The sequence below is a fragment of the Aethalodelphis obliquidens genome, unplaced genomic scaffold, assembly GCF_003676395.1.
Source record: "Aethalodelphis obliquidens isolate GAN/ISIS:26980383/991018 unplaced genomic scaffold, ASM367639v1 scaffold17, whole genome shotgun sequence".
NCBI classification, from domain to species: Eukaryota; Metazoa; Chordata; class Mammalia; order Artiodactyla; family Delphinidae; genus Aethalodelphis; species Aethalodelphis obliquidens.
This window is the reverse complement of record NW_020837961.1, coordinates 18,826,927-18,840,221: the sequence shown is the minus strand read 5'-3', so window position 1 is coordinate 18,840,221 and position 13,295 is coordinate 18,826,927. Positions and strand designations below refer to the sequence as shown.

General features: G+C 34.8%; 1 protein-coding gene across 6 annotated transcripts in view; it reads right to left on the bottom strand.

Annotated features, from left to right (window-relative positions):
- Window positions 1–13,295, bottom strand: part of BANK1 (B cell scaffold protein with ankyrin repeats 1) — a 430,151-nt gene that overhangs the window by 48,895 nt on the left and 367,961 nt on the right. For all 6 annotated transcript variants that reach the window (XM_027117009.1, XM_027117008.1, XM_027117004.1 and 3 more), the window contains exon 8: window positions 2,176–2,254. In XM_027117009.1, coding sequence (XP_026972810.1) covers window positions 2,176–2,254 — 79 coding nt within the window. The remainder of the gene's footprint in view (window positions 1–2,175; window positions 2,255–13,295) is intronic.

Below are 13,295 nucleotides of genomic sequence, written 5' to 3'. Positions count from 1 at the left end.
TTCTTTAATTACCAGCCTGGGTAGAGCAGGTGGACTTTCATTCTTGCACAGATCTCTGCCCAGACCTCATTCAGCTTTCTGGCTGTAACCCCAAACACAGCCTGAAACACAGAAGTCTCTAGAAGTATTGATGGAGTAAATGATGGAGTGGCTGAAAAGAAATCATTGCTGATGCTTGCAAAGGGGATTCGCTATTTCAGTCTGGGAAAATCGATCATCAGCTTAGAATTACATTCATGCTACAGGCAATTACTTGTAGCCACTCTTATGTTTATGTATTCGGTGTTTATATTTTACATAAACACTGCCTAAGCAAGCAACAGAGTCTCCTTGGTCCTTGTCAAATATGCCCAAACCTGGAATACAGCCCTGGAGTCAGATGTGCTTGGTCAGTGAGTTTTAGCAAGCTTCATAGCAATGGTGATACCAATGGAAATCTGCTGACTTAGGGTGTTCTATGCTTCACCCTCACTCCAACGAAAGAGTCAGAGGCGTGAGTCCAGTCGCACAGAGTTTCGTATATGAGACAGTTCCAGGTCCAAACTGTCTGTAGAAATGAGGTTGTGCTGTACCAATAACTGAAATAATGTCTTCTTATCATAGGTAGTACTTCAGAGGATTAAGTGGCATGATAAATATATGGTCATTATCAATGATGGCCTTTATCATCACTTTCATTATCATTAAAAATTATAACAAATCATTAAGTCATTACAAAGATAATAAAATGTATAACTTTAAAACAGTGCATCAATTTATTACATTAATATTTAGCGTAATTTTGCGTTCTGCAATAGTGTTTGAAGAGTTTACCAATTTTGCCAAAGTATGCTAGTTAAGGCATTGTGTTTAATGTTATTTGCTTTGCTGGTCAGCCCATCATTTGAAAAACTGGTGGTCAATAACGTTTAATGGAGCATCATCTGCGAACCGTTCAAAGTGCAAGTGACCTGAGGCAAGAGCCTGCTTGATGTGTGAGGTGTCACTTTGGCTGTGAACAAGCGCGAGAGTGGTCAGAGATGGGACCACCAAGATTATCTAAGGCCTTACAGGTGATGATAAGGATTACAAGTACCATGGGAAGGTATTGGAGAATTTGGAGCAGAAGAGTGATTAGTTCCTTTTTGAAGCATAGAATATTAGGGGCAAATTGGGAGGAAGCTATTGCAGGGTTTCTTAACGGCATACTACTGGCATTTTTGACAAGATAATCCTCTGTTTCATGGGCACATCCTGTGCATTGCAGGATATTTAGCAGTATTTCTAGCAAAATTCCATTCTCAAAATAATGACAAAAAAAATCTCCATTCATTGACAAATATCTTCTGTTGGGGTTAGAAAATAGTGCTTCATTGAGAGCCACTGTGCTATTGCAATAATCCAGGGGAGAGCAGATGACGGCACGGATTAGGATAAGTAACAATGAAAGGGTGAGGAAAGTCTGGCTGTTTTGCGAAGGTACAGTCCACAGTATTATCTGATTGGATACAGGGTAGGACAGAAAGTAAAAAAGGGTGACTGAAGTTTTTGGACTGAATTGAACAAGGAAGGCGTCTTCATTTACTGAGATGGGGAAGTCAGCGGGTAGAGCAGATTTGGGAGTGGTGGGAATTAGGGTTTTCAGATTTGGAAATGTTGGGTGGGAGACGGCTATCAGACTTGCTGGTGAAGATGGTGAGCAAGCTGCTGTATACCAGTGGAAACAGGCATGATAGGTAGCGTTATGTACATGGAGGAAGACTCTCAATTAGTTTTCTAGAATAGAGAATTACATTCTATTACAGCCAGCAGGGAGCATAGAGAGTCCTAATACAAACTTCTCATTTCCTAGCTGAGAAAACCAAGGTCTGAAAAGAATGTGACTTTGTTTAAAAAAAAAAAACTGAAAAAATATAGTTGTCAAATAGAATATTTATATCAACCTGACTTGTGTATTCTCTTTGGGTGGGAAAAACTGCTGGTTTGATTATTAAACACTGAACTTATTAGAAATACTTAAATTAGCAAGATAATGTAGTCATATGTCTACCAGTTGATACACTAAAAGTCATTCAGTTAATTAAATATGTTTCCATGCTCTCCATGCTTTTCTATGCTCTCTTCAGTTTTACTTTATCAGTCACATACACCTTAATACAAATGTTGTTTATGTACATGACATATAGGAACACTTACTAGGAGAACATGTAGAAAATGAGGTAATATCCTCTTCATAGTCACTTTCTTCCTCATTATTTCTGCTAACTTCTTGGATCTGAAGACAAAAAGGAATGTAATTTTCAATTATATGTATTAATCTTAATAAATCTGCATTTTCACACATACCAAACTGACAGCTAATACCTTACATATCTCAGCTATTATATTTGGGCCATCTATAATTTTTTCAACGACACAGTATTAAAAGTGTAACTGGAACAATATAACATTTACAATAAAGAGCTTTTTAAATGGAACTTTTTTAAGATTCACAGCAATAATTATGAAATTTTTACAATAAATAACTCCTGAATAAAAAGGAAGGCAACTATTTCTTTTAAAAGCCATGAGCTTTGCTTCCTTTTGAACATTTCTGGTATCTTTTACCAGTTCAAAAGATATTCTTAATTACATCAAGGATTATACAGTATAAGACAGTGAAATTTTAAAGTGATTTATTTTCCATCTTTAAAAAGAAAAAGGAAACTGAGTAAGGGAATTTATGTTTGTCTTTCTGAAATCAGTTCCACTACACTTAGAAGGGAGAATTACTGAGAAAGCATAGAAGCCTGCTTTTTTTCCTCTGAAATTGCTAGTGTTTGCTTATAATCTCTGAAGGAGGCATGGGGTCTAAAGTAGTGGAACGTGTTGGTGTTTGCTGAGAAAGCTAAGTAACTCCAGTGAGAGCTCTATTTGTACAAAAGCACGCAGAGAAAGAGACGGAGCTTGGTTGCATTAACATAGGTCACGTTTCGTTACCATGAACTCCAAGTGATTATTCAAATGATTTATGCTTTTGTTCTTAATAAAATTGAAATGATTCGTCCATTTGCTCTACGTTTGGAATGTCCCTTTAAATTACTTTTCTGTACACCAGGAACGAACACGACATTGTAAATCAACTATACTTCAATTAAAAAAAAGAAAATGAGCTTCTGCATCAGGCTCACTATAAAAATATTAAAGAAATTTTTATTTTCAAGATTCCAGTGGAAATCAAAGAATATATATATAACCTATAAACAGAATATATATATTCTTTTTCATATTATTTTCTATTTAAGTTATATTTTCCCCTTTGTGGACTCAATTAAATGCTAATGTAAAAAAAATCACTTAACTTTACTAGGGAGATTGATTGATATTTAGTTGGTGTTGGTATGCTTTGGTATTAAAAGCACTGTTGATATGGTCATTTTTTGTTTTCAGTTAGCCTGACCTCTATATTTCACAAGGTAGATCAAGAATACATTAAAAAAAAATCCATAATACTCTTAAAATGACATCAAGGACGTTTTCACTAGTTGAATAACAGGAATGTTTTACAAAGATTTCAGGAATTATGTGAAAATTTCCGCTATACTATTCACAAGCCTAGACACTCTGAGTTCAAAATCAGTCTCTTAATAAAGAGTCTGTGGGCAAGTATGTAGGGGTGTGTGTGTGTCACATACTGAGGTTGAAACATAATGGAATCATTTTTATGTTATAACTTAAGCTTTATGACATGTGTGCAAACAAACACACAAGCCTAAAAATGTCTTGAAGGAAATGGCTTCCAAATTTAAAAAACAGCCAACTTTGATTTGGGCACTTTCATAAATATTATGTAAAACCGATATTTTGTATAATCAGCCTATGTAGAAAGTAATTGTTTTCTCAGGAATGAAAGGATCTTTCGACATATTTACACTAAAAACCAATTGTGTCTTACTAGAACTCCTTACACTTAACAATCATATTTATTTTGGAAAAATGTGTTATATCTAATGATATATTAATAACTGGTGAAATCAATGATGGCTTAAAAGTATGGTGACACTCTGACATCTAATCACTTTAATACTTTGTTGTGTGGTACAGTGGACAGAGAATGGATTTTGAAGTCAGTCTAAGAACAAATCATAGTTCTATTATTTATTAGCTGTGTGACACTGGGCACTTTACTCTAAATTTCAATATTCTATCCTGCAAAATATGGATAGTAATATCTATACTATCAATTTGCTGGGAAGGTTAAATTAGAAAATGTAAGCAAAACACATTATTACATCTACCACATAGTAAGTGCTCAATAAATGTAATCTGCATATGTTAGATATTCCTTTCTTCATTCACACTTAGGCAAGCACGGTGACCACACTGATTTGATGTGGGAATCATCAATAATGAGCCAATAATTATTTAACTTAATTCTTCTGAATTGTGTGCCTTTGGACGTTCTGCTGTGACACAAAAAGAACTGGAATATAAACTTTCTGATCGAAGTGTGGCAGTATGATTTTATTATTAAAAACATCTCTATAATTTACAAGCTAATAGAGATGATAAGAGTCAGAGGAAGAAATATTTAATTCTTTAATAAGTTTCTTTAGCTGGGGCTAGAGTCTGACTTTATTCATTAATTTATCAAATATTTATGCAGGCCTACTATGTGCTAAATACTCTATTAGTAATTAAATAGTTAAAAGTTTAAAAGATACACAATTCACACTCTCCAAAAATATCCCATTCTTATTGGGAGGGGAAATCAAAAAATTATTAGAATACAATATTTTATTTATTTCATTACCATAAACTCAGTCCTTACAGGTGAAATGTAAAATTAAGAAATAACCAGATAATCAGGGAAAAGTTTTATTCGTTTGCTTTTTGGGTGAGGAGATTGGATTAAAAAATTATCTTGACACTTGCCATGACTGCCACTTCTCTAAAGGAAAAAAATCCAGCTTAAACAATAAAATCTATTAGCTGAACATGCTCAGAGTAATATTCTAGGCCGGAGATAGTCCTTGTAGCACACAGTGTTTGATAAAATTTAAATCATTCCTGATCAAAGATAAAAGAACTTGCTGACTGGGGTATATAAAGTTCCACATGGCTTTGGCATCTAGTACAGTACAATTAATCATAATATTCTGATTTTAAGGGAGTGAATAAAAACAATCTTCACATGGCAGTTGGTTTCTAAATATTTTTATGAGCTTCTGAAGATATTGTAATTAGCCCAACTTTTGTCCAACTTTCCACAGTGTTGATTATAAATGATTTTACCAGCTTTAAAGCACATGACAGTCTGTTCAGAGACATATATATATGTCTCTGAAGAGTAACAAATTGACCTTGTAATATTTTATTCATTACCCAAAATGAACGCACTAGGCTTCAGAATCTGCATTAATATTCCAATTGAAATAATAAAGATTTTTCCTACTAAATGTTAAGAATGAACAAAGTTATACAAAAGCTGTGCATGACAGCAAACATACAAGTCTCAAAAAAATTTTCCAGGTCATATTGTAAAGGCATATCTTAGTTTTCATGACATCTTTTAAGAGAATTTGTTTTTCCTTAGGCCATCCAGGAATATGGCCTAGAAGCAGACTTATATAATTCCTCATGAAAGTTTCTTTTTATATTATGGGAAATGGAATCCTGAATGTAAAAACTAAATAGGGACTCTGTCTGTGATTGAAAGAGGAATGAGGAAGAATCAAATAGTTGTGGAGCAGTTAAACTCTGGTGGAAAAAGTGGACATTTTCCTTAGCATGGACCAAAATTTTGTTAGAATAACCTGAGGATATATGCTCTATTTTTTAAGACAGAATCTTAATATAAAAAATTAAGTGATGAAAAGATAATTTGACCAGGTGGACAAAGGTTAGAAGTCTCATTCTACACAATGAGAAATTCAAGTTTTTAATTGTAACCAACAAAACAATCTGGTGCAGTGAAAAGAACAGGTGCCAAGGGGACAGGTGATGGTTTCATCTGAAAGTTAGTAAAAAGGGAGAAAAAAACAGCAGGAGTATTGAAACCTATTTCCTCAAACTTAGGAAAACAAATCTGAAAAAATTTAGCTTTAAAAAGATTCTGGAGGGTTGGCTTCTGTAGCTAGCACATCTCTTGTTCTGACCTCGACTCACTTGGTGTGTTCACCCAGCTCTTCTCTCAACCTGAGGCCACCCTCAAGCCAATCTCCCTGAGTGGTGACACACAGGGCTCCAGTCCTGGTGCTGACAGCTTCTGGTCTTAGTCTCTGCCCATCAGCTCTAACTAGAGTTGTGAACTTCCAGCTTGGGCCCCTGACCCTTTTAACTACACTCTAGTCCTATTTTGATAATGTTTGTTTGTAATCCATCACAGTTGTGGTTGCATTTGTGAGGTACTAACACCTTTACTGGGCCATGTGCTTGGTTTAAATTCAGCCATCGTTCACTAAAATGTGAATGATTAAAATCCATTCCTTTGTTAAGGTTGTAGTTGTAAAAGTAAAAAACCAGTTATCTTCATTTAAAATTACGGAGTCCAAAATCTGAAAGGAATCTGTGGATGTCTAGTTTATTTTCTTGTTCATACACTGATATAATGCTAAAAGCATGTGCCACAATAAAACTGTAATAATTTATATAGTTCTCCAAGCACGTTAGTTTTCAAATGTAGCATAAAACATCTTTTCTGACCACAACGTTATGAGATTAGAAATCAATTACAGGAGGGACTTCCCTGGTGGTCCAGTGGTAGAGGATCCACCTTTCAGTGCGGGAACACAGGTTCGACCCCTGGTCGGGGAGCTAAGATCTCACATGCCACAGGGCAACTAAGCCCACCCGCAACAACTACTGAGCTCGCGAACCTCAATGAGAGAGCCCACATGCTGCCACTACAGAACCCATGTGCCCTGGAGCCTGCGTGCCACAACTAGAGAAAAGCCCATGTGCGCCACAACTAGAGAGAAGCCTGAGGGCCGCTACAAAAAGATTGCGCGCTGCAACAAAAGATCCCACATGCCTCAACGAAGATCCTGTGTGCCACAACTAAGACCCAATGCAGCCAAAAGATAAATAAAGAAAATACATAAAAATTAAAATAAATCAATTACAGGAAAAAAACTATAAAAAACACAAACTCATGGAGGCTAAACAATATGTTACTAAATAACCAATGGATTACTGAAGAAATCAAAGAGGAAATAAAAAATACCTAGAAACAAATGACAATGAAAACACGATGACCTAAAACCTATGGGATGTAACAAAGGCAAAACCTATGGGATGTAAAAGGGAAGTTTATAGCAATACAATCTTACCTCAAGAAACAAGAAAAATCTCAATAAACAACCTAAACTTATACCTAAAGCACCTGGAGAAAGAAGAACAAACAAAACCCAGTTAGTAGAAGGAAAGAAATCATAAAGATCAGAGCATAACTAAAAGAAATAGAAATGAAGAAAACAAAAGCAAAGACCCATAAAACTAAAAGCTGGTTCTTTGAGAAGATAAACAAAATTGATAAACCTTGAGCTAGACTCATCAAGAAAAAGAGGGAGAAGACTCAAATCAATAAAATTGAAATGAAAAAGGAGAAGTTACAACTGACACCACAGAAATACAAAGGATCATGAGAGATTACTACAAGCAACTATATGCCAATAAAATGGACAACCTGGAAGAAATGGACAAATTCTTAGAAAGGTACAATCTTCCAAGACTGAACCAGGAAGAAATAGAAAATATGAACAGACCAATCACAAGCACTGAAATTGAAACTGTGATTAAAAATCTTTCAACAAACAAAAGCCCAGGGCTAGATGGCTTCACAGGCAAATTCTGTCAAACATTTACAGAAGAGCTAACACCTATCCTTCTCAGACTCAAAAAAAATTGCACAGGAAGGAACACTCCCAAGCTCACTCTATGAGGCTGCCATCACCCTGAAACCAAAACCAGACAGAGGTGTCACAAAAAAGGAAAATTACAGACCAAGATCACTGATGAACATAGACACAAAAATGCTCAACAAAATACTAGCAAACAGAATCCACAACACATTAAAAGGATCATACACCATGATCAAGTGGGAGTTACCGCAGGGATGCAAGGATTCTTCAATATACACAAATCAATCAGTGTGATACACCATATTAACAAATTGAAGAAGAAAAACCATATGATCATCTCAATGGATACAGAAAAAGCTTTTGACAAAATTCAACACCAATTTATGATAAAAACTCTCGAGATAGTGGGCATAGAGTGAACATACCTCAACATAATAAAGGCCATATATGACAAACCCACAGCAAACATCATTCTCAATGGTGAAAAACTGAAAGCATTTCCTCTAAGATCAGGAGTAAGACAAGGATGTCCACTCTCGCCACTACTTTTCAACACAGTTTTGGAACTCCTGGCCATGACAATCAGAGAAGAAGAAGAAATAAAAGGAATGCAAATTGGAAAAGAAGAAGTGAAATTGTCACTGTTTGCAGATGACACGATGCTATACATAGAGAATCCTAAAGATGCTACCAGAAAACTACTAGAGCTCATCAATGCATTTGGTAAAACTGCAGGATATGAAATTAATACACAGAAATGTCTTGCATTCCTATACACTAAGAATGAAAGATCAGAAAGAGAAATCAAGGAAACAATCCCATTTACCATCACATCAAAAAGAATAAAATACCTAGTAAAAAACCTACCTAAGGAGGCAAAAGACCTGTACTCAGAAAACTATAAGATACTGATGAAAGAAATCAAAGATGACACAAAAAAATGGAGAGATATACCATGTTCTTGGATTGGAAGAATCAATATTGTGAAAATGACTATAGTACCCAAAGCAATCTACAGATTTAATGCAATCCCTATCAAATTACCAATGGCATTTTTCACAGAATTAGAACAAAACATTTTACAATTTCCATGGAAGCACAAAAGACCCTGAATAGCCAAAGCAATCTTGAGAAAGAAAAACAGAGCTGAAGGAATCAGGCTCCCTGACTTCAGACTATACTACAAAGCTACAGTAATCAAAACAGTATGGTACTGGCACAAAAACAGAAATCTAGATCAATGGAACAGGATAGAAAGCCCAAAGATAAACCCACGCACATATGGTCACCTCATCTATGACAAAGGAGGCAAGAATATACAATGGAGAAAAGACAGTCTGTTCAATAAGTGGTGCTGGGAAAACTGGACAGCTCCAAGTAAAAGAATGAAATTAGAACACTCCCTAACACCATACACAAAAATAAACTCAAAATGGATTAAAGACCTAAATGTAAGGCCGGACACTATAAAACTCTTAGAGGAAACATAGGCAGGACACCCTTTGACATAATTCGCAGCAATATCTTTTTTGATCCACCTCCTAGAGTAATAGAAATAAAAACAAAAATACACAAATGGGATCTAATTAAATTTAAAAGCTTTTGCACAGCAAAGGAAACCATAAACAAAATGTAGAGACAACCCTCAGAATGGGAGAAAATATTTGCAAACGAATCAACCAACAAGGGATTAATCTCCAAAATACAAAAACAGCTCATGCAATTCAATATCAAAAAAACAAATAACCCAATCAAAAATGGGCAGAAGATCTAAATAGATACTTCTCCAAAGAAGACATACAGATGGCCAAAAAGCCCATGAAAAGATGCCCAACATCACAAATTATTAGAGAAATTCAAATCAAACTACAATGAAGTATCACCTCACACCGGTCAGAATGGCCACCATCAAAATATCTACAAACAATAAATGCTGGAGAGGGTGTGGAGAAATGGGAACCTTCCTGCACTGTTGGTGGGAATGTAAATTGGTACAACCACTATGGAGAACAGTATGGATGTTCCTTAAAAAACTAAAAATAGAATTACCATATGACTCTGGTAGAGTTGACTTTATGAAAACGTGCAACAACTCAGCCCTGGCAAATTCCTAGTGTGTAGTCTAGACACGTCATCTAACGTTTTCAAACATGTAGAACTATTCCTAACCTTGGTCAATCAAAATTTATTAAATGTTTTCTATGTGCCTAGTGCTATGCAAGTTTCCGGGGGTACACAAAATATGTAACATATAATATGTTCCCAGGATATTTAGCAAGGAAAATAAAAGTAGAATGCTTGAAACAATTGTAGTCCCTGAAGTGTTTGGTTTGACTAAAGGGTGTCATAGGAGATGAAAGGAATGAAATCGTTCTAGGTGGAATAACCTGAGCTAGAATTTGAATGATGGGTAGACTTTGAGAGGTTAAAATTTGAATTTAGTCCTTAGCAGCTAATGTGTGCTGGTTGAGCTCATAGATGGATAAACAATAAATGAATTGATGGAAGAAGAAAGATGTGGATGTTCCTGGTAAAGAGAATGGTGCAAGCAAAAGCAAGATTGGTTAAGCCATATACAGAAGGCAAAAGAGCAAAGCTGCCCAATTAAAGAAATAGGTGAATTTTGGGGAGAACATGTGAAGTTCGATAGAAAGAGTGGAGTCAGTTTGTTTATTTTACTCCAATTATGGTGTGTTGGAGATACCTCCGGATGATGGTGATGATGATGATTGATACTGCTGTTAACCAGTCCATCTAAAAATACATGTAGGTTATATAGGTTAAGATTTTGAGTCCAGATGTATTGTCACACAGATCTGGATTCAAATGTTACTCTTGTATTTACTACTTAGTTGAGTTTAAGCATAGTCTTCTCTCTTGGTCTCTCTAGATGTAAAAATAAGCATAAAAGTACCTTACCCTCTCAGGGTTATTGTGAAAACTAAATGAGAAAATACATATCAAATACTTATTATAGAACTTGGTACATAGAAAGTACTCAACAACTGTTATCTGTATCATCTTCATTAAGATCATTATTTTAGTACAGGATGAATTTTTGTGTTACCCTATTTTTTCATATTACTAAATTAGGTTTGCATCAAACTTTATGTTCAATTCTAATATGGAATAAAGGTCAGTTGTGTTCAAGCTGGAATGTAAAGAATGAAAATAAAGGCCTCTAAATAGTGGTCTTTGTAGCTTATAATGATTTAAAAAATTATCTCTGTTTTCAAGTGTTAGGAATCACAAGATGGATGTGATGATGGATCAACAGAAGACCAATTAAGCTAATGGAGACTAATCAAGGCTTCTGGGTATGGTTGTGTAAGCTGTACATTGAAATTCTCCTGGGGCAGCATTTCCACAGACTATGATATGTAATACACCCTAAGAGCTGGGTCGGTGAGGAGAGGGGTCTCTCAAATGATTCTACGGTGTTTAATTCCCAAATGACTTTTATTTGATTTTACAATGTTCATATTACAATGAAGACTGTTTTAGACTAATGTTAAAACTAGTTTGCCTTCTTTCAGCATAAAATGATGTGAGGGAGGACAGGTGCTAATTCAGAAGGGTGTTTCTTCCTGGGTGTACCAAGAGTAGGGAAGGAGAAATTGGCCACGGATGAGATACAGAGTACAAACAAGTTGAGTAGTCAAGAACTGATTGAAGAACTTGGCTTTAATGAACCCTGAACCTGACTGCTGCATTAATTACCTTAACTCTGATCTTCTATTCCTATAATAAGAACAATAGCATATAATAGATACTGGTGTAAAGCTTTGCTATTGACAATTCTAAAATCTTGAAATTGGTTTTAGTTTCAAAATCATAAGATAAAAAAAAGGTAAAATTCTGTAGAGGAAACACAAAATAACACTATGTTAAAATTATAAATAATTATGGTGTTTTAAATACTCCAATTAAGTCACATTAAAAAAAAACATGCTTTCATTTGGAGCAAAACTAAATAGAAACTAAATAATTGATACATTTGCATATTTCTAAGTTGGCAGATAGGAGTCAGTGAAGAGGTAGCTGGGTTTACATTTATGTTGACTAACAGCCACCTTTTTTTTCCTTTTTTTCTGAGCCTTTGATAACTTGAGTGAGGGTCAAAGAGAACGAAATGGAAAAATCCGAGTAATAAAAGGTTAGCATTGTCATCATCACAGTTGTTGCACATGGCATTTATCTAAAAACAGAAAAGCAAGTGGTTTCTGAAATCTAAGCCAGAAGCAAACATAAAACACCACTTAGAGACCCAGCAATTTCCCACAAAGATTATACTCTTCAGTTGCTTGATAATAAGTGTTATTTGACAAATGAGACAAAAGACCCTTTTAGTTTATATTATTACTATCACAAAATAAGTGTTTTTTGAACAAATTAAATATAAAGATTCTTAAAGCTTATACTGTTGCAAATCTATCCCCAGTAGGAATTTATATGGCTGGAATAATCTCTAGCTTAAAATACAGAATTAGAAGAGTCAATTCTATTGATCAGAGAATTTAAAACATGAAAGATCAACAGTCAGAAAAGGTGAATCATAAATTAATGAAGACATGGTGGGATGGGAAATAAAAGGCAGGTTACAATTCACAAGAGGCTGTTCTTATGCGGAAAAGTCACTAGAGATAAAAGTGTTAATACTTATTTTATATATGTGGATTTAATACTATTTTTGATATACTGCGACACACCATAATACTCTTAAGTATCCCCATTTTACAATTTTACACTTAAATTGTGGAACTGAACTAGCAACACTATCAATATTATTTAGTAGCAGAGCAGTATCTCATAATCAGAGAAACCTGGGAGACACATATGTACCCTCAATAAATAATTTTGTTTATTAAAAGCCATTTTCACCCCTCTCAATTTACTAGATTCCATTTGAATCATTTATCAGAAGACCTTTATCATTCCACTTAATTTTGATGAGTACATTGGCAGGATGGACACTTAGATCTTACCTAATATAGATCTATTTAAGGAAAATTAGACAAAAATATATTTTTATGTACCAAAAACAACCTAAAGCTGTAGTAGAATAGATTTGATAAGTTAAAATTAGAACAAACCTGTTGAAAGTAAATTTGCTATGCATTTAAGGTAAAATAAAATGGAAAACTTTTGTGGTAGGAAAAACAACACTGTTATATATTAAAGAAACGTATTTCCCCTACGCCAGCATGTAAAATCAGACTAGAAGAGAATCAATAAAACCAGTAAGTTCACTTTGGGAGAAAAACGTCATTTTCTTTAGCCCAGAAATCTGAAAGCTTTTAACTTGAAATAAATTTTATTTTGTGGGGTCCCCAACCAAAACACTAAGGGTGCTGCTGTTTATATTGTATAATTACTGTAAAAAGAGCCTCATCCCACTTCATTCTGCCACTGAGAATTGCAAACTGTCTTGTGAGGTAGTAGCTTAGCATTTTCAAGCTTCCAGTGATTTACTTG